This window comes from Podarcis bocagei (assembly GCF_964188305.1).
Source record: "Podarcis bocagei genome assembly, chromosome: 16".
NCBI lineage: Eukaryota > Metazoa > Chordata > Lepidosauria > Squamata > Lacertidae > Podarcis > Podarcis bocagei.
In genome coordinates, this window is record NC_138142.1 from 26,187,983 (window position 1) to 26,214,195 (window position 26,213).

The following is a 26,213-nucleotide window of genomic DNA, read 5'->3' on the forward strand; positions in this document are numbered from 1 at the left end:
GGGCCGAGGCCATTTAGGGCTTTACAGGTCAGCACCAACGCTTTGAATTGTGCTCGGAAATGTACTGGGAACCAATGTAGATCTTTCAAAACCGGTGTTATCTGGTCTCGGCGGCCACTCCCAGTCACCAGTCTAGCTGCTGCATTCTGGATTAGTTGTAGTTCCTGGGTCACCTTCTGTAGCAGGAACCCCCCACCCCACCCCAATCATTCTGTTTGTACAAACTTCACACACACTCACACTCACACATTACATACGCCACATTTCTGTTATAAATTCATAGAAAAATCAACCATACATCGGATTTGCACTGTTCCATTTTTATTTTACTCCATATGACAAGGACTATCAAAGGGGGGTGGCTTGGTTCTGGTCAGCCATAATCCCTTCACCATCCCAGCACATCCACAGGAGCCCTGCCCAGTTGCTATGTCAACCCTGATGATCCCAGACAGAAGACTATCAGGATCACAAAGAACTTGCATATGGGAGTGGATTCAGCATGGACTGAAACAAAGGACAATGATCAGATCTTCCCTCTGGGGGCAGGAAACTGCCAACTCCCCTTTGTCTCCTGGAAGTGACTCATGGGGAGGGGGAAAGCCAGGTGACAGGACACTCAGGTTACCACCACAACTCCTCCCTCAACCCCTCCTTTCTGTAATGTATGCATGATGTCAACCCCTTCTGTAATGTATGCATGATGTCTTGCACACCATCTTTCTGGGTCTTTCCTCTCTCCTGCAAGTGAGGGGAACACCCTGTTGCAACAGTTCAATAAAGGCCAAGCCTACAGGCTGCTGTTTTGCTCCAAGTTATCCTGGTTGGTGTCTTTGTTTTTGTCCAAGGGAGCCCTCGGATTTTTCCGGTAACACTTCAAAGGTAGCCCCACATAGAGAGCATTGCAGTAATCCAAGCGAGATATAACTAGAGCATGCACCACTCTGGCAATACAGTCCACGGGCAGATAGGGTCTCAGCCTGTGTACCAGATGGAGCTGGTAAACAGCTGCCCTGGACACAGAATTGACCTTCACCTCCATGGACAGCTGTGAGTCCAAAATGACTCCCAGGCTGCACACCTGGTCCTTCAGGGGCACAATTACCTCATTCAGGACCAGGGCATCCTCCACACCTGCCCGCCTCCTGTCCGCCAGAAACAGTACTTCTGTCTTGTCAGGATTCAGCCTCAATCTGTTAGCCGCCATCCATCCTCCAACCACCTCCAGACACTCACACAGGACCTTCACCACCTTCACTGGTTCTGATTTGAAAGAGAGGTAGAGCTGGATATCATCCGCATATTGATGAACACCCAACCCAAACACCCTGATGATCTCTCCCAGTGGCTGCATGTAGATGTTGAAAAGCATGGGGGAGAGGACAGAACCCTAAGGCACCCCACAAGTGAGGGCCCAGGGGTCTGAACACTCATCCCCCACCACCACTTTCTGAACACGGCCCAGGAGTAAGGAGCGAAACCACTGTATAACAGTGCCCCCAGCTCCCAGCCCCTCTAGACAGTCCAGAAAGATGTTATGGTCGATGGTATCAAAACCGCTGAGAGATCCAGCAGAACTAGGAAACGTCTCTCACCTTTCTTCCTAGCCTGCCAGAGATCATCAACCAGCGTGACCAAGGCAGTTTCAGTCCCATGATGAGGCCTGAATCCTGAATGGAAGGGATCCAAAATGGTCCACTCCTTGCAGGCATGCCTGGAGTTGTTTAGCAACCACTCACTCAATCACCTTGCCCAAGAATGGAAGACTTGAGACTGGGCGATAGTTGGCCATATTGGCTGGGTCTAGAGATGTTTGTTTAAGAAGCAGTTTAATGACCGCCTCTGTCAGCAGATCTGGGAAGGCTCCCTCACAGAGAGAAGCATTCACCCCCACCCCCCTGCAAAGCCTATCATCCAGCCCTTCCCGGCTAGCTTTTATAAGCCAGGATGGGCAAGGACTCACTCGTCCAAGCAGCCTGTCCACATCTTCGGAGGTAACAGATTGGAATTGATCCCATGCAACTTGATAGACAGGGTTCTAGCACTCTCCCGTCCCAGCCCTGCTCCCACGGTGGAGTCTACCTCTTCCCGAATCTGAGTGACTTTATCTACAAAAAACAAAATCATTGCAGGAGATCATGTGGCCTGTAATGGGCCCTGATGGAGCAGGTGGTTCTGCTAAATTGCGAACCACCTGAAATAGTCTCTTACTGCTGTTTATTTTCTCCATGCAATAGAGGTGGTGAAGAAAGTCTTCTTCGCCGTCGCTATCGCCACTTGGTAGGCTCAACATTGAGCTCTAACTCGTGTCCGGTCAGCTTCAGAATGAATTATCCGCCACCGGCACGCTACCCGTCTGAGCGATTGTTTCATTGCCCTCAGTTAACTCCACATTCCAGCGGGCCACCAGGGAATCAACTGAAAGGCCATCAACATGGGACAAAGCATCCCCTACCACTCTTTGGAAACCATTTGGATCCATTAAGTGGCGGGGGAGGACCATCTGAATCGGTCCCACCTCCCTGCTGAGGGGAAGGGTCGCGGAGAAGTCCAGTTGCACCAGGAAGTGATCTGACCATGACACTTCTTTAGTTTCACTTTTACTTAGTGTCAGATCACCAACATCCATAGAGGTGAACACCAGGTCTAAGGCATGTCTGCAACTATGAGTTGGGCCAGACTTATTCAGGGACTTATTCAGGGACAGCCCCATGGAGGCCATGCTTTCCACGAAGTCCCGAGCGGCCCCTTGTAAGGTCGTGTTGGCGTGGATGTTAAAATCCCCTAGGACAACCAAACTAGGTGTCTCCAGAAGAACATCTGCCACGACCTGCAGCTCGGGCAGGGAATCCTTGGTGCAGCAGAGAGGTCAGTACACCAAAAGGAATCCTGTACTGCCCCTATTGCCCAACTTCCAGAACATGCACTCAGAGAACTGGGTCTTTCCAATAGGATGGCTGGTGCAAACTAATGACTTCCTAAAAATCACTGCAACCCCCCCCCCACCCACAAGGCCTGGGTTGCTGTGTGTAAGAGAAACCTGGTGGACAAGCAGTGGCAAGGACAGGCCCATCTGCTTTATCCAACCAAGTCTCTGTTACACATGTCATGTCAAGTCCTCCATTCATAATCAAGTCATGGATGGCAGTGGTCTTGTGAATCATTGACCTGGCATTGCACAGCAGCACCTTCATGTCATGTGGGTATCCCTTGCTGATTCCAGTATCCGTCTGGACAAGACCAGACCCGGAGGCAGGGATAGTCCTCAAATAACGACTAAACCTGCCTCCTTGGTATTGACATGATCTGGTCTTAGCGTAACTCCAGTGATCACTGAGATTGGTTGTCCCAGTGCATCCCCCCCCCCGGAATGTATCAATGACAGATGGACATCTATCTCCCTGATACAGTGGTGCCCCGCAAGACGAATGCCTCGCAAGACGGAAAACTCGCTAGACGAAAGGGTTTTCCGTTTTTGAGCTGCTTCGCAAGATGAATTTCCCTATGGGCTTGCTTCGCAAGACGAAAACGTCTTGCAAGTTTGTTTCCTTTTTCTTAACACCGTTAATACAGTTGCGACTTGACTTCGAGGAGCAACTCATAGAACGCAGTGTACATAGTAGCCTTTTTTGAGGTTTTTAAAGACTTTGGTGATTTTTGAAGCTTTTCCAAAACTTCTTTTGCAGCCATTTGGTAAGTTAAGCTTTTAAAACTTTTTGGGGGGGGTTTTGGGTTGGGGTGTTTGGAATTCAAGGACTTGGTGTTGGGAAGGGGTTTGCAAGAATCTGGAAGCTTGTGTGTGTGTTTTTCTGCATTTTTATGATTTTCTGTGACCATTGGGCCACTCTGCTGTTTTTTTAAAAAAAAATTCTGGATTTGAATTTCTGTGTGCTGGGTGGCTGGGGGAACAGTTGGGGAGGGGTTTGCAAGAATCTGGAAGCTTGTGGTTTTTTTCCTGCATTTTTATGATTTTCTGCGACCATTCTGTTTTTAAAAAAAAAATTCTGGGTTTGAATTTTGAAATGCTCTTTACAGTATGTGTGACTTTAAAGAGCACTTAATAAACTCTTGTTGTACCAAATTTGGCTTTGTTTGGACTTTTTTTGACCATAGGAACGCATTAATTGATTTTAAATGCATTCCTATGGGAAACCGTGCTTCGCAAGACGAAAAATTCGCTAGACGAAAAAATTCGCGGAATGAATTAATTTCGTCTTGCGAGGCACCACTGTACTTTCATTTTAAGCTGCAAGTATTATGTTCTCCGGGACGATGGGCTGTTGTTAAAGAAGTGACCAGAGGTCAATGGAGTGACATGGTATCATGTTCAAGATGGATTCCATGGAATAATGGCCATGGCTGGTTGGTGGGCAATTGAATTTCCAAGCACAAATAAATGTTTGCAGCATGTAACACAGTTCTTATAAGATTTATAGAAATGAATGACAATCTTTGTCTTCCAACAACAGTCTTCCCCTTCAGTCCCTGCTCTTCAGCCATACAGTAAAAATAAAAACATGGATCCAAAATCTAACCTAGTATAATTTACTAAAAACATCTGTTAGTACATAAGCAAAGCCCTGCTGGAACAGGCCATTGGCCCACCTCATCCAGCATCCTATTCTCACAGTGACCAAGGAGAGGCCTCTTGAAATGCCTGTAAGCAGTACCTGGATGCAAGAAAACTCTTCCCACTTGTTATTGCTAGCAACCGGTGTTCAGAGGCATGCAGCTTGCAATAGTTGGGGGAGAACAGCCTCCTCCAGGAATTTGCCTAATCCTCTTCTAAAGCCATCCAACTGGGTCATCAAGTTGGCTCCTTCCAACTGCCGCTCCACAATGTATTATTAATATTAATTATTTAGCAATAGGGCAGGATCTCCTGTGCAATAAGATAAACCGAGTAATAAGAACTCAGTTAATTACACCAACATTAGATGGGATTATAGTGAAACCCAAGGGTGGGGATATAAAATATTCCCCACCTTCAGTAATACTCCCTGTCTTAATAGCTCCTTTGTTTTACAGAGAGGGATTGAGAAATGCAAGAAAATGGCAAAATAGCTGGAAGGTGTGTGTGTGCCTGGAAGCATGTGCCCTCTCCTGTGTTGCTGTTTTTGCTGCTTTTTTTTGTAACACCCCTCCCCCCAAAAAATCCCCATCAGCATCAATAACCTCCCTCTTTTTTCAGAGTCTCCTAATTCTATAAGGAGGGATGTAAAGAAACCCTGAAATCGCAAAGTGTCTTCTGTGTTTTTCTCTCCTTCCACCCTAACATCCCTCCCTCCTCTTCTCTGCTACCTCCCCCCCCCCCGCACCAATCCCCCTTCTCCTTAACAGTCACCCAGCTTTATGGGACAGGGAGAATGTCTGCAGGTGTGTCCTGTGCTGTGCGCTTCATGCTTTCTTTCCCACCCCCCAATAACAAAATATTTCTGCTTCTGTTCTTAATCTTGTTTTGCCCTCTTCACCCCAATGTGGACTCTAATTTCGGGAAAGGCAGGCTGGGGCTGTCTTGTTGGGTGTGTCAGCCTTGCCCCACAGGGCAGTGCTGTTGCTTGAGTTCCCATTGGATTGATAGCTGCTTCTGCAGGAGAACTTCCTGCTTTGTTGTGCCTTGTGTGTTTAGTGCAGAGCTTTCCAAACTTTTCATGTTGGCGACACACTTTTTAGGGATGCATCATTTCATGCCACAGTACTGTAATTCAGTTTTACTAGCAAACCAGAGGTTAAACTCATCCCTTTCCGGCCCTGAGAGAAGGGCATTCACGTGACACACCTACACACTGCAGCCGACACACTAACATGTCATGACACGCGGTTTGGAAAGCTCTGATTGCGTGCTATTGTGTGTATGTTATCACAAGGATATCCCATCTTTTCTACAGGGAGCTCAAGGTGGTGTACGTGGTTCTTTCCCCTCCACCTCTATTTGCACAACCACCCTGTGAGGTAGGCCAGGCTGAGAGGCAGTGACTGGCCTGAAAGATCACAACCAGTGAGCTTCATAGCTTAGTGGAGGATTTGAAGCACTTGAATTGTGCTAGCCCCCCGGTTGGTTTGAACATTATTCCTTTACTTCAGTTTTTCCAACTCTTCAAAACACAGCAACCAGAGCTCTTTGCTCTTTTGCAAAGCCACACATTTAGACAGAGATGGAGGCATCTGTAAGAGATTTAATTTACTCCATAGCCCATACTTGGGCAATATTAGCAGCAACCCAATTGTTTCAGACATCTTTGATGTGTGTTTCGTAACATGCATTCCATCCAGGTGTTTGGTAACAAATTTGGGCTTATGCAATTTTCTTATGGGCACATGAGATACATGTATATGGAAAGGAGATTACTTGTGTGAAGTGACACTAGTGTAGCAGGATGTATTATTACAAAAAAAAGAAGATTTGAAAATGATATGGTCCAGGGCATAAGTTCACAAACACTCGCAGAATCTCACCCAGTGTGCGCTTGCTTCTAGGAAGGCACACAATAGCAATCATACTTTGTGCTTTGTTCCCCTTGCTGGTCTAAACTGGTGAGTCAGTTTTTTTCTGTAAGGGCAATATGCCATCCTCTCTTGTAGCAAGCACTCACGCTTGTCCCTTTCAAGTTCTTCCATCATGTGTCTATCTAGAGCCATAGGTGCGGCCCCTTAAAGAAATCCAATTAGTGGTTTATCCATGAAGCACAGTTGCATTACAGATTCAGTAATGCAAGTTCTGGAGGGTTTGTGATGTGCTGATATGTAATTTTGATCATCTCATTAAACACACAATACTTTATAAGAAATTTTGTGCACATATCTAGTAGTGAGCCAGTTGGATCTGTGGTCTAACAAGGCAGTTTCCAATGCGACTAAACTGGTGTTATCAGAGCACCAATGATGTTGAGGGACCCAATTAATCCTGGGGTGGCCTTCATGCCTTGTGCGTGAACTTCCCAGAAGCACTCGGCCAGCCAGTGCTGAGAACAGGATGCCGGACTGGGTGGTCCCACTTTGGCCAGGCCCGGAAGAGCACTTGTGTTCCTCAAAAAAGCGGTGTGCCACAGTTTACAAATGGTGGTTTGGACCTGAAGAGCATCAAGACCCTTCTAAAGCTCCCACCGGACAGTCAATTCAGCAGCAAGACACACCTGTCACATCAGAGCACATATTATGGACTTGAACCTGTTCCCCCATCCTTGCTGGCGGCGAGGCTCCAAACTTTGGCTGGCAAAGGGTCTGGCAGGAGTTGGTGCAGCCCTGGAAAGAAAAGAGAAGAAGCGAGTTCCAAAACTGCTCTGTGGACCACCACAGCAGGGGTCCTCGAGGGAAGGGAAGGGCCACAGCTCAGTGGTAGAGTCTCTGCTTTGCATACAGAAGGTCCCAGTTCAATCCTTGTCATCTCCAGGAAAACTAGGATAAGAGAGGCTCTTGCCTGAAACCCTGGACAGCCACTGCTGCCAGTCAGTGCAACTTCAATCCATGCTGCTTTTTTAAAAAATGGGTTTGGTAGAGCCAATTTTTGCCACATGACTCAAATTGATTCATAAATAAATAAATTGGTATGTATTTCACCAATCCCAAAGTTTGAGAGTCAGTAACCCAAATATTGTAAAGGTGGTTGTAAACAACCCCATTGAAATAGACAAGAGCGATTATGCAGACGTCGTTGCTGATTGTGAAGAGGCCCAGAAAATGTAGGTCCACCACTGAGGTGAGGTGGCCGCCTCTGTGGACAGGATCCACAGAGGCAGCAGATCCGACCTCCAAGGAATGCATCACCCGCTGCTGCTGCCACAGTGGCAGCAACTGCTGCAATGCACTCCTTGGAGGCTGGATCTGCCTTCTCTTTGGCAACCCCCCCCCCATGCTATGCCACAGTGGCATCATGGCAAATAGGAGCCACTGCTGGTCTCCTCCCACCCTTGCTTCCAGTGAAGATCTTTATTCCCCCTTTGTTCCTGATGTAGAGCTTCACTCACCCCTTCTTCCATGGCTGGCGGAGGGAGGGAGGGGGGAGGCACCATTTTGTGGTTCGCCTTAGGTGCCAAAATGTGTTTGGCTGGTAAGGCGGGTCACTGGGTGGACAGTGCCTTGAGCTTCCGCCCTGTACATGAAAAGAAGTGTCTCCACCCCAATCATTCAGCCCAGACACTCAAGCCCAGCTCTGAGGGCCTTCTGGCGGTTCCCTCATTGTGAGAAGTGAGATTACAGGGAACCAAGCAGAGGGACTTCTTGGTAGTGGCGCCCACACTGTGGAATGCCCTCCTATAAGATGTCAAGGAAATAAACAACTATCTGACTTTTAAAAGACACCTGAAGGCAGCCCTGTACAGGGAAGTTTTTTACTGTGGTCTTATAATTTGTTGGAAGCCGCTCAGCGTTGCTGGGGCAACCCGGCCAGATGGGTAGCGTATAAATAAATAAATTATTATCCTTATTATACATCGTGTGAACCAACCTACCTCTCCAAGACCCTTGCTCTCAGTTGACCAGACTCACACTCGTGGGGACCTGCTGGGTGTGACATAAAAACAGCAGCATAAACCAGAGTTTAGGGCAGTGTTTCTCAAATGGACTGTGGAATGGCCTTGCCACATCCAAAGTACTGTGGCAAATACTCCCAACAATTTCCAAACCATATGTTTAAAGCACTATGGTGCCAATTTCAACAGCTGTGGCTTCCTGCAAAGAATTCTGGGAGCTGTACTTTGTTGAGGGTGTTGAGAGTTATTAGGAGGCCAACATTCCCCCTCACAGAGCTACAATTCCCAGAGTTCCCTGAGAATATCAGATATGGATGGTAACCCCACCCTTAGCAAACTACAGCTCCCAGGATTATTTGAGGGGAAGCCATGGCTGTTTAAAGTGGTATCCTAGTGCTTTAAATGTATGGTGTGAATATGGCCTATGTTAGTAAATTGCAAGCTGGTTATGCCAAACTCTACCTCCACCACCATTTTGTGACTCGTGGTCTACAGTAATTTCCAGACCTCTCTCAAGTGAGCCCTAGGGACAGAAGGTCTCAGAACCTTTGAATTAGGGGAAAGCCATGACAGGCCATGCTGTTTGTCCTACTTAGAAATATTCACTTTGGGAAGGCAAGATTTTTCTGCAACAGGCCTCCTCAGTTTCTGACCCAAGCAAGCCATCTCCCAGAACCACCCACTAACAGTAGCTTGGTCTTAATCTGGATTGAGCTTCAGGACAGATGAAAGAAAGGCTTTCCTTCAAAATTTGGTTAAGGTTTTGCTCAGTGCTATTTTTTTTAGCAAAAGAGGTGCCAGATCTCACCATGAACACCTCCCTTTGTTCTCTTATAATGACAATGGCACCCACCTGAGAGGTGCCAGAACTGAGTTCCGGCGAGTTCTGTCTGAAAAAAAGCCCTGGTTTTGCCCCTTCTGAGCAAGAGCCCTGCAGACACCACTGTACTTACTTAGTTGTGAATTGTGGGACTTCCTGTTCTGTAAGCAGTTGTGGCAGGAGGGATCCAGGTGCAGAAAAGCATTGAGATTGCTAGAAAAGAATAAAGGATGTCACTGAGATCTGATTTCCAGAATCACTGTTTCCTCCTCTGTTTTTTTAAATTTTACAAACGCACAACATTTGGAAGGGAGAATGTGGGTGGAAATGCTCATGGAAAACAGGCCTTCTCCTTCCCCAAATCATTCTTGCCTTGGGTTGACTCCACTTACTCAGAGCAGACTCAATGAAAATTGATGGGTCCAACTAACTTGTCCATTGAGCTCAATGGGTCTACTCTGAGTATGACTTAACACTCAGCCATGGTTTGGTGCAGAGGCAGGGTGATGGCAGATCAGATGAAGAGTAAGGGAATTTGTTGCTATTTATTTATTGCAAAAAAGGTAAATAAATGTTCTAAACTATTAAAGGAAAAGATGTTTTGAACACCTTCCTTTTTTGAAATTAAGGGCATGTGCAGATATACCCAGTGCCAGCACCTTTTGGGGAGCAGCTATTGCTTCTGAGCTGACCTGTTAGCCTGTGTCTGGTTGCGATAGGCAGAAGTCCCCATGGGCTGCTTGGTGTCTTCAGTGCTACTGCTGACAAACATGGCACGTCCGTTCGGAATTCCAGGAGTGGAGATCCTGTCTCCATGTGTTGCAGCAACCAACACTACAGGAAGATAAAGCGTTGAGAGGCAAAGTGGTTGAGAGGCAAAGCTGCAGATGCATCACCAATGTTATGGTGCCCATGAAAGGTCTCAGTAAATACCCCCTCAAAACACAATGCATGAAGGACTGTTTTCTCTTCCTGCTCAGTTCCTGTTTGCATTGACTCAGACTATCCCATGTTGAACAAGCTCCCTTTAAACATACCCTCATTTCATTGGAAGCCAGGACCTCCCTTTGATCTGAATGGAGGGTATGTGCAAAGAGCTGCTCTCTGTGAGCCCATGTAGCACAGCTAATGCGGGTGCCTTTTCCCATTGATGGGGGGGGACATACCCACACCATTTTGTGGTGCTGTCTCTCTTTCTGCTCTTTTAGATGTGACAGTAATTTTGCGTTTTGCCACACCACCACTGCAGACATTTTGTGACAGCACTTGCTCAAAAATCCACTGTCCTCAAAAGGTTGATGACCTGTGATCTACCTATTTCACCTCAACTGCAAGTTCAACATTTCACCACCAAATTTGGTTCTTGTCTTCACACATCACACTAAGTCAAGGTTTGTACTAACCACAGTTTGAGCTTCCATATTCACCACAGGCCAACCATGGTTAAGAGCTGCTCAGCATAACCATCTCGAGCTGCAGTTACCTCTGCAGGTTGAGGAAAACCCAAAACTATAAGTCTGTCAGTCCCAGGCAGATCTACACTATACATTTAAAGCACATCCAATGTACATTTAAAGCATGTGATGTCCCCCAAAGAGCCCTGGGAACTGTAGTTTGCCCTTCACAGAGCTACGGTTCCCAGCACCCTTAACAAAGGACATTTCCCATGATTATTTGAGGGAGGTTGTGTGCTTTAAATGTGCATCTGATGTGCTTTAGATTGTGTGGTGTGGATCTGCATCACACCAAACCACGGTTGGCACAAACCTTGGTTGGCAAGCCTTACATAGCAAGTCATGGTTTCTTATTCATAAGCATGGTTTGGCCTGATGTCTCCATCTCTGTACCAGGGGGGAAAAATTGCACCATGCAGGGAAGACTGCAGGACCAGAAGTAGAAAGGGGGTTACCTGATGCTCCATGGGCAGCCTGCTGTGGTTTCAGATGGCTGCTATGAGGGACTACCATTTCCCCCCACTGAGAAGATCTCTGGTTCCATGGGGCCAGTGCAGACTGCTCTTCTATGGGCTGCGCCTGGTGGCATTGTTGTGTGACAGAGCTGCAAAGAGTCACGAAACAGAGGTGTGATATTCAGACAATACAGATGTTCATTCTGAGCCTGTGATGGTGCCTGTGTGTGACCATCTTCTTTTAATCTGGGGGTTGTAAGCTCAGGATTTCTTAAAGATCAGCAGTGACCAAACAGTGTTCATGTGTTATTTCTAATAAAATATTTGGAATGTATTTTTAATTGACTTTGAGATAATATACATTAAATGAAAAAGATAAACACAATGCAACGAGAAAATGTTAAACATCCTCCCTTCTCTTGCCAGAAACCAGGAAAGTATTCTTGTCCATACTCTATTGTAAGATCTTCAGTCATGCTCATTTACTGCCTATTATTGTTTTCCCTTCAACAGGGAGCTTGAACATCATATCATCCTAGCCTATGTCACCTAAAGGAACGTAGTTTTAACAAAGGGAAAGCTATCAGGAAGTACTGAAGCAAATGGCATGAGACTCGCCCACACTCCCACTTGTCCTGTGCTTTCTAGGCATGGGACAATCACTTTTTAATTAATTTATTTTAATTTATTAAATTTGTGTACTGCCCTTCACCCGTAGATCTCAGGGTGGTTCGCAACATAAAAATACCAGATGAAAACGCAAAATACATAATGGAAACAAGAACACATGGAATAAAATCAAACCCTGAGGAACACCACACCAAAGGCTCCATGGGGCCAAAGAACCGTCCCCAAGCAGCTTCCTCTGGAAATGTCTCTCCAAGGAGTACTGGAACCACCGCAAAGCAGTGCCACTCCCCCCTCAACTCAGACAGACTTTGCCCCGCCACTTCCCCCCAGACAACCTGCTCTTTGGCACTAAATTGGAACCAACGGCAGTCTGCGGAAAACTCAATTCAGTGCTAAACCATGGCGTTCCCAGGGCAGTACTGGTGGGGCAAATGGATGTGTGAATAAGCCCATGGCGTTCTCCATTCTGGACATGTTAATATGTGTAAAAAATGGCCACCTAGTGGCATAGAAAGTGTCTGTTTCTTTCCCCTCTTCAGTACTGCTACCTCGTGGGCTGTTCTCCATAAATCATAAATCTGGTCCTATTATCTTGTAATTTTTGCCAAGTTATTCAATCCACTTATTATTTCAATAATTTATATCCTCTCTCATCTCTGGAAATCAGTCCAGGGAGAGAGAGACAGTAAGGAGACGAGAACTTGGACAGAGGCACCATAACATGCACCTTTCCCTTACTTACGATTCGCTGGCGCGGCACAGTGTGGGAGGGAGGCTCTCATTCTTACGATGCGGCAACAGAGCAAATCGAACCTGGCTTGAGGTCTGTGATGTAGGAAGCTGTTTCTGAGCAGAGAGAGAAACGGTCATAGCCAGGGTCCTCATGGATAATCTGGCCCTGGCTTCCCTAACTTCATACCCTCCAGATGTTTTAGACATCATCCCATGCTGGTCAACCCAGATGGTAGTCAGAGTCCAGCATCTTTGGAGGGCACCAGGCTGGGAGGAAGCTGATTTAGCCCAACCCCCTGACTTAAAAAAAAATACTTCAACAAGTTTCAATTATTTTTCTCACTAGGAGGAAGTGAAACAGCAGAAGTATAGTTTTGCGCTGTTATTTTCTTCTTACCTGGCTGTTCTCCCTCTGTGTAACATGTTAGAAGATTCTAGCACAGCTGTTAAAACAGATGTGGACTGCTATAAACATGTGGGAGACTTCAGTCTGTATCTGGGTCCCATGTGATCCTTCCCCCCCCCCAATTTTTTTTAACTTGCCTCAAAGAACCGACATGGTTCTCTCATCATGCTTGATGTTTATATTATGTTTTTGAGCATGCTGTAAGCTGCCCAGAGTGGTTGGGGAAACCCAGCCAGAGGGATGGGGTATATAATAATAATAATAATAATAATAATAATAATAATAATAATAATAATAATAATAATAATAAATAACAACAACAACCTTTCCTCATCAGTAATTAATGTTTGTGAACATTCCGTGACATTGCAAATGCTTGTCCAATGGTAGGTAGGGCAGGGGCTCACATGTTTAATGCCAACAAAATGGCACAAGGCGGCAGGCAGGGAACTCACCATGGAAGCAGACTGAAGAATCCCCCCACCATGGAAGAAATTGCTGTTCATAGACAGTTTGTTCTGGAGGGCATCTGTAAGTTTGTTCACAATTCGCTCCTGGGCTGTTCCTGAGACATCCTGGCATTAAAGAAAAGATATACAGTGGTACCTCAGGTTAAGTACTTAATTCGTTCCAGAGGTCCGTTCTTAACCTGAAACTGTTCTTAACCTGAAGCACCACTTTAGCTAATGGGGCCTCCTGCTGCCGCTGCGCCGCCAAAGCCCGATTTCTTTTCTTATCCTGAAGCAAAGTTCTTAACCTGAAGCACTATTTCTGGGTTAGCGGAGTGTGTAACCTGAAGCGTATGTAACCTGAAGCATATGTAACCCGAGGTACCACTGTATGTAATAGGTTCAGTGAAGTTAGTGCGGATTCACAATTTTCTTTAGTTAATCAACAAACTAGCCAGTGTATTAGAGCTATGGAGCCTTGGTGTAGGTTCACTGGTTGTTCTTTTCAGGTTTCTAAGATGAAAAGGCATGGTTTTCTCTAAAAGGGGTGAAAGCTTACAAGTTTATAACTGCTTGTTGTTAGAAGCAAATACCACCTCAAGGATCTGGGTCTCACATCTACTGATCTTTGAAATGAGGGCAATAACAGGCAACAACCATTGTTCACCTCAGGCAAATTTGCAACAGACATAGGACACTTCCAGATGATCTGTGTATCATTTCTCCTGATTTTCTTTGTGTAGAGGTTACAAGAAATTGCATCAACGCAAGTGCTGTCGCACACTTTCCAGCCAATTTCCCCAACACTTTCCTCATCACTACAAGTCTGATCTTCTGGGGAAGCAAGTTTGTTGTGCATGACATCCCATGTCCCACATGGTCTTGTTGGAGGCACTGCCACTAAGGACTGTTTGGCTGGCACTGACCTGTGACAGAGCCCTTTCCATAGTGGTTCCTCATTTATGGAATGCCTTCCCTGGTGAGGTGCATCTTGTCTTCCTCACTGTTAAATTTCAGGAGAAATTTAGAAATATTCCTGTTCACCTAGGCATTTGGCAGCTGAAAGACACCATTCCTGGCCCCCTGAGGCCATGGAGTGAGACAATGTTTTTAACTGTTTTTAGAATGTTTTAAAACTGTTTTTAGATTTTATTTTGTGATGCTGCGGGTGGCACTGTGGTCTAAACCACTGAGCCTCTCGGGCTTGCCAATCAGAAGGTTGGCGGTTCAAATCCCCACGATGGGGTGAGCTCCCGTTGTTCGGTTCCAGCTCCTGCCAACCAAGCAGAAATCACCCCAAAAAGTGCAAGTAAATAAACAGGTACCACTTCGGTGGGAAGGTAAACGGTGATTCCATGTGCTGCTCTGGTTTCGATGTTCCGTTGTGCCAGAAGCAGCTTAGTCATGCTGGCCACATGACCCGGAAAAACTGTCTGCAGAGCGGACAAACGTCGGCTCCCTCAGCCTGTAAAGCGAGATGAGTGCCGCAACCCCAGAGTCGTTTGTGACTGGACTTAACTGTCAGGGGTCCTTTACCTTTTTTATTTTTAATAATTGCTCTGTCCACCGCCCTGCACTCCTTCAGGAGCAAGCAGGGGATATAAATCAATTATGTAATTAAATCTGAAAAATAGCCAACCATAATTGCGCAACCTGAATTTGCCAGTATGTGACTGAATCCCACCCAAAAAAGAGCGACAGTCTGGAAATGCCATCAGTTAGTCCAAATTCCTAAATTCTGAATCCACATTGATCAAGTCCATTAAACAGCATGTCAGCAACAGGTTCATTTTGTATAATCAAAATACAGGCTGAATTTTAAACACAGAACCAGCTACTGCAACAAGCCTTACCTGGCATTTAGAGAGCAAGGTAAGTGCCTCTTTGTAATACAAAATGGCTTTGCCAGGGTCCCTCAGGTGAGCGTGTGATGCCCCAAGCCCTTCGTAAGCTTGCCATTGGCCTGGAAGGTCATCTGTGCAGAAAAGGAAGAGAAGGGGTTGGAGAGAAGCAGAGCAGGGTTCAGTCTGAAGAACAGACAAATGAGCCCCCTATTATTCATTTTGTTTTACTTATAAAAAATATTTTGATACTGCTCTTTGTAAAAAATATCAAAGCAGAAATAGACTATTGTGGAAGAATGAACTCTTAATTGCCTGCACAGATCCAGTGGCATAGAAGAGTTTTCAGCAGATGTTTAAAAGTTGATACTGAAGGTGCTGTCTGAATCTCTATTTTTAAAAAACAACAAGATTTTATTAAAGCTTTTTCAGAATACAATAAGGTGGGGGGGAACTAATCTAAATAAAAACAAAAACAGAGAGGGAACAAGAGAAAAGCAAAGGGGGGGACAAAAGGGAAAGGGAAAACAGAAAAGAGAAGAAAAATAAAAAAGGACTTCTGATTTTCTGCTTGTCAGTTACATAAAATAAATTATTCAAAATATTCACTCTAGAATGACACTGAACTGATGTACTTTCTGTTAGGCAATATTTCCACAATCTTCCAACGTAAACAGATCAATTCATTTTCCTTTTTACACAAGAAGTCCAAAAGGGGTTCTATCTATCTATCTATCTATCTATCTATCTATCTATCTATCTATCTATTTCTTTTTAAATGTCAGCAATAGCTTTTATCTAACCAAACATACCAGCTTTGTCTCCAATAACTTCAACAACCATTCCTCCATATTTAACAATAATAAGTCTTTCCATCTTTGTCCACAAGAGACTCTCTTCTGTGATCCTATAGTTCTTTACTTATTATGTATTCATCAGTTTGCACCCAGTTCCATATCTTCTGTTCTCATTTCCTGTTGTATTTGTCATGGTTGATCCCTGGCTGAATCTCTATCAGAAGAGTACTCCACAGGGGTGGACCGATGACACAAAAGGCTCAGGTTCCTGTTGCCGTCAAATGAGCCTTGCCAACTCAGGGAATTACAAACGGCACTCCTGCAGATTACTTCAATGAATGAGCTGGGACATCAGGGTTAAAGCGGTCCCTGAGGTATTCTGGACCTAAGAGGTTTAGGGCTTTGTAAATGAATGCAAGGACCATAAACCTGGCTCAGTAACAAATAGGCAGCTAGTCACAGCAGTTACATGTCTAAGTTCTGGAGCTCAGCTGCTAATGGGTTGGCTGGGATAATGGCCACACAGCCACTTGTTCTGTTGTCTGTAGGGTTGGGGGAGAAATGAGAGTCAGTTCACATTTAAAGCAAATTATCATTTTCCAAAACAGCATGCAAACCGAAACACAGCTAGCCTTTGAAATTCTTCCTTATCTGAATTTTGTGATGCAGCTCTCCTGCTAAACAATTGGTTCCAAAAGAATCCACGTTTTAAGGGAAAGCATAAAAATTGGGATATTTGTGAAAATACCACGCACAAATGCAAGATTGCGGGGGGGGGGGGAAATAGCATATGTCAATACTGCACATAGGTGTTTATTAAGAGAAATTTGCACCAAAATGCTGGTGAATTTTCATGAGGATTTTTTATATATATAAAAAAACCCATTGCAAATTGCTGAACAATGTGAAGGGCAACGGAACATGAAAACCATTCAAACTTGAATGACAGTAAGTGAACACATGGTTATCAAATGCCACAGTGGGACGGCAAAAGTGTAATATATATAGTTACTCCTCTGATGTATTGTGTTCCTAACCAGAGTTCTGCTGCCAGTCACGACATGTATCTTAAGTTTAAGAAACTATCAGAAGCCAGATTCCCTGTCAACAGCTCCCCCAGCTACTTCCAGGAAGAATGCAGCCTAGGGGCTTTGGCCCTTTAGGTTGGCCTTAGGTAAGGTGAACAGAAACACAAAAGTGAAAGGAAGTGCCCCATGGACAGAGGCACTTGTTACTGGCTGCCAGTTCTTTGCTGGACCCAATTCAGGGTGCTCGCATTACTAATCAAAGCCCTAAATGACTTAGGCACCAAATATCCGAAGGACCGCCTCCTTCCCTACAGACCCTCCCAGGTATTAAGAGCAACAGAGAGGGTCCTCTTAATAGTTCCATCACCCTGATAGGTTTAGGGGGTGGCTGCTGGAAGAGGCCTTCTCTGCCACGGCCTCTAAATTGTGGAACTCTCCACAGAGTTGCGTCTCACCTCTTCACTATCTGGCCTCTTTAGGCTGGCCTTTGACACCTGAGATGTGTGTCTTCAGGGTGCTCCCTATTTTTCTGAATATATTATGTTTTAATTGTTTTTCATTCTGAATTGTAAATTGTTGTAACCTGCCCTGGGATTTGCTGTTGTAGGGTGGTGATAAATCTAATAATAATACATGAGTTTGGACCTGCCTTCACTGCTTTTTACAAAACAGTTACAACCCCCTTTGGCCTTGGTGATGCAGGGTGGGAAAACACTTTCCCTGGATCTCTCTTCCATCTTTCCCGTCTCCACACCTCATTTCTCACCTGAGTCCTTGAAGGCTTGGAGCGCATGAAGATAGTGTTCCCCAGCAGCTTCGTGGTCATCCAATTGGCTCAGCGCATAGGCTAAGTTGCCAAAACACTGTCCCTGAGCTCTCCTGTTTCCCAGGGCACCTGCACAAAAATATCCACAAATTGTGGGTTCCATGAAGCGTTCCACCTATTGCTGAACAATTTTTTTTTTCACAGGCCCCACTCTTGTGCCTCACACAGAGAGATTGGGGAGGGGGAGCAAAGTGTTCCCTTTCACTTGACATCTGGGCCAGGAAAAAGCTTCACCTGGTGGGTTTTTGCCTGTCACTCTGTTGTAAAATACACAGGAGGTGATAATGTTCAATCCAAGATGTGTAATTAAAAAGGGTAAAGGGACCCCTGACCATTAGGTCCAGTCGTGACCGACTCTGGGGTTGCGGCACTCATCTCACTTTATTGGCCGAGGGAGCTGGCGTACAGCTGGTCATGTGGCCAGCATGACTAAGCTGCTTCTGGCGAACCAGAGCACTGCACGGAAATGCCATTTACCTTCCCGCCGGAGCGGTACCTATTTATCTACTTGCACTTTGACGTGCTTTCGAATTGCTAGGTTGGCAGGAGCTGGGACCAAGCAACAGGAGCTCACCCCGTTGCGGGGATCTGAACCACCGACTTTCTGATCGACAAGTCCTAGGCTCTGTGATTTAACCCACAGCGCCACCCGCGTCCCAATGTGTAGTTAGGCAGCTAGTAAAAGGATTGTTGAACAGGGACTGAATTTTGAGGCACAGCCATTTTTGTTTTCAAAAGAACTGCCCAGTTTTCTGACATCACCATCATATTAAGTTCCACCAGTGTACATGGGGCCTTAAAGAGCTTTGTTGGCAAAAATCAACGAGTCCCTGCTTCAAAGGAGCTTACAATCTAAAACAGACAACTGGGAAAACAACAGCAGTAGTGAGGAGGAGATCAACTTGAAAAAGAATAATGCTGCAAATATGAGGGGACAGCGCTCACCAACCTGGTGCTCTCCATATGTTTTGGACTACAACTCCCATAAGCTGCAGTCAGCAAGGTCATGCTGACTGGGCTAATGGGAGTTGTAGTCCAAAATGGCCATGCTGGCTAGGGCTGATAGGAGTTGTAGACAGAAACATCTGGTGGGCACCAGGTTGGCAAAGGCTGGTGAACAGATATATTTTTCTTCTTTTTACTTATGCTATCTTTTATTCACTCCCTACTTGCCCAAGAGGTTAAGGCTGGCTCATGTCCTTCTAGAATTCAGAGGCTCCTTGTTTATGTAGTGCTGTTTTGTTGCTTTCAGTAAACAGATCTCCCCACTGAGGATAGCATTCCATGCATTTGATGCCCAAAGTTCATGGTGCAATAAATCTTTACTGATTACAAGGCTCTTTAAAAAATATTAAGTGTTACTTTATCTCAGATTTCACCACTGTACCCCTTTTTGTCTCTTGTTTTCTACATCACTTTGTGTGCTTCTTGTCAGACCCCATCTGGGCGTTTGGACAAGTGACCTGGGCCAGTTTGGTGTCCTCTACAGCAACTTACTGTGTAGTGAGGCGGCCCTCCGGTGAAACCCCAGAGCCTTCCGGAAGTTCCCAAGGGTGTTATGGGCAGCCCCAAGGTTCTGAAGGACGACTGCTTCTTCACACCGGCCGTCAGCATCGTTTTGGCAGAGTGGAAGAGCTCTCTCAAAGCTTTCCGCTGCTAAGGAGAAGATCTTGAGCTGGGAGAAGCAGAGCCCAATGTCATTATAGAGTTTTCCTGGGGTGGGGAGAGCAGGAGAGAGAGAGAGAGAGAGAGAGAGAGAGAGAGAGAGAGAGAGAGAGAGAGAGAGAGGAAAAACAGCATACATTGATAAATATATGAATCAATTCAACATTAAAATAGTTTTATAGGTTTCAGGGGTTCCATCTGAATGATGCCAATGGTTCCCTTTCAAAAAGTGATCCTGTACCTGTGAGGGCAGAATGTGTAAGAGGGAATCTGGTGAACAGGTCCAACTAATTCCTTTGTTAAGGTAATGGCCCTTGCTGGTCAGTTAAGTGTCATGATTTACATGTCCAAAGACATGTTGTCATAGAGACAAATGGGTGGGCCTCTTCCCACCTCACCTGATTCCTAGGTAATACATTAAGGTTGCCAGGTCAGGAGCATCTCAGCCCCTGATATCTCAGGGCCCAAACCTGAGACCTAGGGGAGGTTCCTGGTGAGGTCACAGAGGCTGACCTTGGAGATGCAGGTTAATTGGTAGAGAGGGAGTGGAGGAAGGCAGACCATCCAGAAGGTCTATACCTTCTGCCAGCTCCTGCCGTTCTGGAGCTTGTAATCTGCATGCATAGTCATTACACACACACAAGAGTGTATGGCAATTTAAATTTGTATTTCTTTTTTTCCTTTTTTCTCTTGTTGGGGGTGGGTGGGTGTAATGGATATTTGGTTGGGGATTAATTTTAGTATAATTGTTCTGTTTTTGTTTTCTGTTGTTTTATTGGTTCTGTATAGTTTGTGTTTTGTTTTTAAGGGGCGGGATCAGGGCTGCCTGGGAGTGAGGCCCCAGCCAACACGATGGCTGGGACAAGTTCCACGGGGGGGGGGGAGCACTGGGACATCCGATCTCGGTGATCATGGGCAGGAGGCGGAGTTACGCTAAGACCAGACCATGTCATTACCGAGGAGGCAGGTTTAGTCGTTGTTTGAAGACTATCCCTGCCTCCGGGTCTGGCCTTGACCAGATGGATACTGGAATCAACAGGGGAAACCCATATAACCTGAAGGTGTTGCTGTGTAATGCCAGGTCAATGATGAATAAAACCACTGCCATCCACGACCTGATTGTGGATGGAGGATTTGACCTGGCTTGTGTGACAGAGACCTGGTTGAATGAGGCAGATGGGCCTGTCCTTGCTGCCGCTTGCCCACCAGGTTTCTCTTACGCACAGCAACCCAGGTCATGTGGGCGGGGAGGGGGGGTTGCAGTGATTTTTAGGAAGTCATTAGTTTGCATCAGGCGTCCTACTGGGAAGACCCAGTTTTCTGAGTGCATGTTCTGGAAGTTGGGCAATAGGGGCAGTACAGGATTCCTTTTGGTGTACCGACCTCCCCGCTGCACCAAGGATTCCCTGTCCGAGCTGCTTCAGGTCGTGGCGGATGTTCTCCTGGAGACACCTAGTTTGGTTGTCCTAGGGGATTTTAACATCCATGCCGACACGACCTTACAAGGGGCCGCTCGGGACTTCGTGGAAAGCATGGCCTCCATGGGGCTGTCCCTGAATAAGTTGGGCCCAACTCATAGTCATGGACATGCCTTAGACCTGGTATTCACCTCTAGTGACGTGGGTGATCTGACACTAAGTAAAAGTGAAACCAAAGAAGTGCCATGGTCAGATCACTTCCTGGTGCAACTGGACTTCTCCGCGACCCTTCCCCTCTGCAGGGAGGTGGGACCAATTTGGATGGTCCGCCCCCGCCACTTAATGGATCCAAATGGTTTCCAGAGAGTGGTAGGGGATGCTTTGTCCCATGTTGATGGCCTTTCAGCTGATTCCCTGGTGGCCCGCTGGAATGCGGAGTTAACCAGGGCTATCGACTGTGTGGCTCCGAAGCGCCCTCTCCGATTGCATGGAGCCCGGACAGCCCCGTGGTTTTCTTCGGAGCTGAGGGCGATGAAACAATCGCTGAGACGGCTAGAGCGTCGGTGGCAGAAAACTCACTCCGAATCTGACCGGACACAGGTTAGAGCTCAACGTCGAGCCTACCAAGTGGCGATAGCGACGGCAAAGAAGACTTTCTTCACCGCCTCTATTGCATCTGCAGAAAATAGTAGCAGGAGACTCTTTCAGGTGGTCCGCAATTTAACGGAACCACCTTTACCACCGGGGCCTTGTAAAGACCCCAAGATCTCCTGCAACGATTTTGCAAAGTTTTTTGCAGATAAAATCACTCATATTCGGAAGGAGCTAGACACCACCGTGGGAGCAGGGCTGGGGCGGGAGAGTGCTAGAGCCCTGTCTGGTCAAGTTGCATGGAATCAATTTCAATCCGTTACCCCCGAGGATGTGGACAGGCTGCTTGGACGCGTGAAACCAACCACCTGTCTCCTTGATCCTTGCCCATCCTGGCTAATAAAAGCAAGCCGGGAAGGGCTGGGCGATGGGCTCTGCCGGGTGGTGAATGCTTCCCTCTGTGAGGGAACATTCCCAGATCCGCTGAAAGAGGCGGTCATTAAACCGCTTCTTAAAAAAACATCTTTAGACCCGGCCAGTATGGCCAACTATCGCCCAGTCTCAAATCTTCCATTCTTGGGCAAGGTGATTGAGCGTGTGGTTGCTGAACAACTCCAGGCACGCCTGGAGGATGCGGACCATTTGGATCCCTTCCAATCAGGGTTCAGGCCCCATCATGGGACTGAAACTGTCTTGGTCGCACTGGTTGATGATCTCCGGCGAGCTAGGGACAAAGGTGAGAGTTGTTTCCTAGTTCTGCTGGATCTCTCAGCGGCCTTTGATACAATTGACCATAACATCCTTCTGGACCGTCTAGAGGGGTTAGGAGCTGGGGGCACTGTTATACAGTGGTTTCGCTCCTTCCTCCTGGGCCGTGTTCAGAAAGTGGTGGTGGGGGATGAGTGTTCAGACCCTTGGGCCCTCACTTGTGGGGTGCCTCAGGGTTCCGTCCTCTCCCCCATGCTTTTTAACATCTATATGAAGCCGCTGGGAGAGATCATCAGGGGGTTTGGACTGGGTGTCCATCAATATGCAGATGATACCCAGCTCTACCTTTCTTTCAAATCAGAACCAGTGAAGGCGGTGAAGGTCCTGTGTGAGTGCCTGGAGGCGGTTGGAGGATGGATGGCGGCTAATGGATTGAAGTTGAATCCTGACAAGACAGAAGTACTGTTTTTGGGGGACAGGGGGCGGGCTGGTGTGGAGGACTCCCTGGTCCTGAATAGGGTAACTGTGCCCCTGAAGGACCAGGTGCGTAGCCTGGGAGTCATTTTGGACTCACAGCTGTCCATGGAGGCGCAGGTCAATTCTGTATCCAGGGCAGCTGTCTACCAACTCCACCTGGTACGCAGGCTGAGACCCTACCTGCCCGCGGACTGTCTGGCCAGAGTGGTGCATGCTCTAGTTATCTCCCGCTTGGACTACTGCAATGCGCTCTACGTGGGGCTACCTTTGAAGGTGACTCGGAAACTACAGCTAATCCAGAATGCGGCAGCTAGACTGGTGACTGGGGGTGGCCGCCGAGACCACATAACACCGGTCTTGAAAGACCTACATTGGCTCCCAGTACGTTTCCGAGCACAATTCAAAGTGCTGGTGTTGACCTTTAAAGCCCTAAACGGCTTCGGCCCAGTATACCTGAAGGAGCGTCTCCACCCCCATCGTTCTGCCCGGACACTGAGGTCCAGCGCCGAAGGCCTTCTGGCGGTTCCCTCATTGCGAGAAGCGAAGCTACAGGGAACCAGGCAGAGGGCCTTTTCGGTGGTGGCGCCCGCCCTGTGGAATGCCCTCCCATCGGATGTCAAGGCGATGGACAACTACCTGACATTCAGAAGACATCTTAAGGCGGCCCTATTCAGGGAAGCTTTTAATGTATGATATTTTAGTGTTTTTTGGTTTCTGTGGAAGCCGCCCAGAGTGGCTGGGGAAACCCAGCCAGATGGGTGGGGTATAAATAATAAATTATTATTATTATTATTATTATTATTATTATTATTATTATTATTATTATTATTCAAAACCTTGACTCACCACCTGGAAGAGGCCAGGCAAATGCAACCCTATTATTATTATTATTATTATTATTATTATTATTATTATTATTATTAAATTTGTATACCAGCCTTTAGCAGCAGGTCCCAGTGCAGTTACAATACAAGCGCAAATCACAATATAAAAACATAAAATACATAATAAAAACAACAACCACCACCCAATAATCCCCCACTCCCCAACAAATTTTAAAAGGGCATTGGATGTCAATCAGCCACAAGACTGGTTAAAAGAGGAACATTTTTGCCTATGGTACACAGGCATCATGTAGCTGACCCAAACTCTTCCTTTCAGGGTCCCTTAAGACATACCCAGCAGAGCTTTGTTTGAGAGACGCTCACACAGCAAGCGGCACTCGTTCAACACCTTGACAATGTCGCTGGCGCCATACTCTCCGCTCTGAAGCATATAGTTGCTGGCTTTGCTGAGGGCCACTGCGGCAGCTTCTAGGCTCTCGACTTCCACGTAGGCCCGGCCGGCTTCCTGGAAGCACTGGGCGGCCCGCGAAGGGTCTTCCATGCCCAGGTAGCAGTAGCCCATCTTCATGTAGGTGCTGGCCTCGCTGCCGGCCTGGACCGAGTGGTAGTGATCCTGGGCCTTGCGGAAAGACTCCAAGGCCTTGGGGAAATCCCGCAGGCCTTCGTGGGCTGCCCCAACGTTGAAGAAAAGGTCCCCGAGATGCTCCCCGGCTTCCCCTTCCTCAGAGTGGGATTTGAGGAGGAACTCCAGGCCCTTCTCCGGCTTCCCGGCTTCCACGTAGGCTGCACCCAGGTTGAAAGCGCACACCTTCCGGGCCTGGGCACTTGAGGTTTCCAAGGAGAGGGCAAAGGCCTTCTTGAAGCATGATAAGGCCTCTCCAACAGCACCAAGCTGCAGGGCCTGGTGGCCAGCTTTGGTGAGATCTTCAATCTTGGCTTCTTTCCTCAAGGGCACCTCGCCTTCCTTCTCAGGTTCCCCGGGTGCCTCTGCCTCTGCCTTTCCTTTCCATTTCTTCTTTTTCTTGTTGGGCACCTTAGAGCCCTGCCGTCCGCATTCTTCTGGGCTGAGCTGTGCCTCCAGTACAGAGGATTCCTCCAGAGCCATCAGTGGTTGCTGCTCAGCTGGTGGGAGTCCATTTCTAGGGGAAACAGGAGCAAGGAAGAGCATCACATGGAGAACATCCAGTAAAGCGGAAACCTTGTCATCGTTTCATGCAATACACCACATGTTTCAAAATCAGCTCAGGAGGTTTAAAAAGAGAGAGAGAGGGTGCATAGCATCTTCCGGAGACCTGGATGGATGCAAAAACAAATTGTAGGGATAACTTGATGTGAGAAAGCAATTGGGAAGAAGGGAGAGGAGAGATAACAAGAGGAAATTGGGTGAGTGTTGGCTTCAGCTGTTGAATTTATTCCTGTTTTGCAGCCGTGAAAGAAAGAAACAGGAGCCCCTGTGCAAGAAGAAGAAGAAGAAGAAGAAGAAGAAGAAGAAGAAGAAGAAGAAGAAGAAGAAGAGTTGGTAACTAATTTATTTAAACACATGCCTACAATAATAATAAAGGTCTATGACTCACCGAGATGAAAGTCAGTAATATTTTTCTAGTGAACGCTGACGATCTCGGGTAGGATTTGTGGAGCTACAGATCACTTTTGCAAATGCTGTCAAATGTCAGCATCACGCAGGAAAGTTCATTTGGTGAAATTTTCAAGGGTTTCTTATTTAAAATACTTTTTTTATGCCCATGCTTTCTTCGTAGAGTACAACAAACGTTTTTCAAGGTCATGTACATATATAGCTTTCAGACGTGCAATTTGATGGAGGCCTTTTGTAGGAAAATGTAAGAAATTGTCACCATGCCAATCTCCCAGTCCCTGCAGAGCAAACTCTGGCCTCCCTCCCTCCTTCCCATGATGGCTTGCGAGGATTCAAGTTTCTTTTCAGTATGCCTGAGACATGCTGACTCTCTCCATGACAACCAGCTCTAACAACTGAGGACCCACATCTCTCTCTCTCTCTCTTCCCTAGGTTATCTGTGATGGTATTTGCATGCAGCCAGTCTCCTGTTGCTTTTTAAAGACACAGGTACATTCTTATGAGGTGCACAGACTTATGTGCCTGGCAGAAGCATGCAAGTGTAAACAGAGAATTGGCCAGACCCCCGGGGGAGGGGGAATCTACCTATTCATTTTGGCGTGTTTATTTGGATTAAGCCTTGGTTCTAAAACCAGTGTCTTAGACCTTAAGAAGACATCTGAAGGCAGCCCTGTTGGAATTCACCCAGAGTGGCTGGGGCAACCTGGTTTGATGGGTGGGGTACAAATAAATTATTATTATTATTATTATTATTATTATTATTATTATTATTATTATTATTATACCTCTTTGGTCACATCTCCTGCTGTATGATTTGGCTTCTTTTGTTTGAGGACCCGGATGCAGGGAATGCTACTTTAGCTCTTACATTTTGGGGTCTTGGGGACTTCCAGGGTGCAGCCTGAGCTCTCTTGTCTCAGGCTGTGTAAGCAGAAAGCACTGGTGGCAGCCTATTACTGGCTTTTATCGACAGCATCCGCTCCCCCTTTCTGTGTGTGTGTGGGGGGTG

The 26,213-nt window shown here is 46.6% G+C and overlaps 2 protein-coding genes across 3 annotated transcripts in view; one reads left to right on the top strand and one right to left on the bottom strand.

Moving 5' to 3' along the window:
• LOC308576324 (arylacetamide deacetylase-like 4) overlaps positions 1–4,451 on the top strand; it is a 135,376-nt gene extending 130,925 nt beyond the window's left edge. Inside the window, exon 5 of the mRNA XM_081175575.1 lies at positions 4,429–4,451. Within this exon, the coding sequence (XP_081031701.1) occupies positions 4,429–4,436 (8 nt within the window). The 3' untranslated portion in view covers positions 4,437–4,451. The remainder of the gene's footprint in view (positions 1–4,428) is intronic.
• A 1,717-nt stretch (positions 4,452–6,168) lies between these two features.
• On the bottom strand, positions 6,169–26,139 carry TTC24 (tetratricopeptide repeat domain 24). 2 transcript variants are annotated; one of them, XM_081175538.1, is made up of 12 exons: positions 25,990–26,139; positions 23,944–24,749; positions 19,404–19,619; positions 17,847–17,975; positions 15,268–15,389; positions 13,421–13,540; positions 12,570–12,673; positions 11,198–11,346; positions 9,981–10,122; positions 9,422–9,501; positions 8,448–8,499; positions 6,169–7,242 (listed from the first exon to the last, which is right to left on the bottom strand). In XM_081175538.1, exons 2-12 carry the CDS (start codon positions 24,713–24,715, stop codon positions 7,137–7,139), a joined length of 1,992 nt encoding a protein of 663 aa, XP_081031664.1. In that variant the 5' UTR covers positions 24,716–24,749; positions 25,990–26,139; the 3' UTR covers positions 6,169–7,136. The 2 variants fall into 2 exon arrangements, with proteins under 2 accessions (XP_081031664.1, XP_081031663.1); XM_081175537.1 differs by lacking the exon at positions 25,990–26,139 and adding an exon at positions 25,185–25,649.
• Between the last annotated feature and the right edge of the window lie 74 nt (positions 26,140–26,213).

Coding starts and splice junctions, on each gene's coding strand:
- TTC24 (XM_081175538.1), bottom strand. CDS start 24,715: ATGGCTCTGGAGGAATCCTCTGTACTGGAGGCACAGCTCAGCCCAGAA. Junction 15,390..17,846: donor CCAAGCCTTCAAGGACTCAG/GTGAGAAATGAG, acceptor TTTTCTGCACAG/ATGACCTTCCAGGCCAATGG. Junction 13,541..15,267: donor CCTTGCTCTCTAAATGCCAG/GTAAGGCTTGTT, acceptor CTTTAATGCCAG/GATGTCTCAGGAACAGCCCA.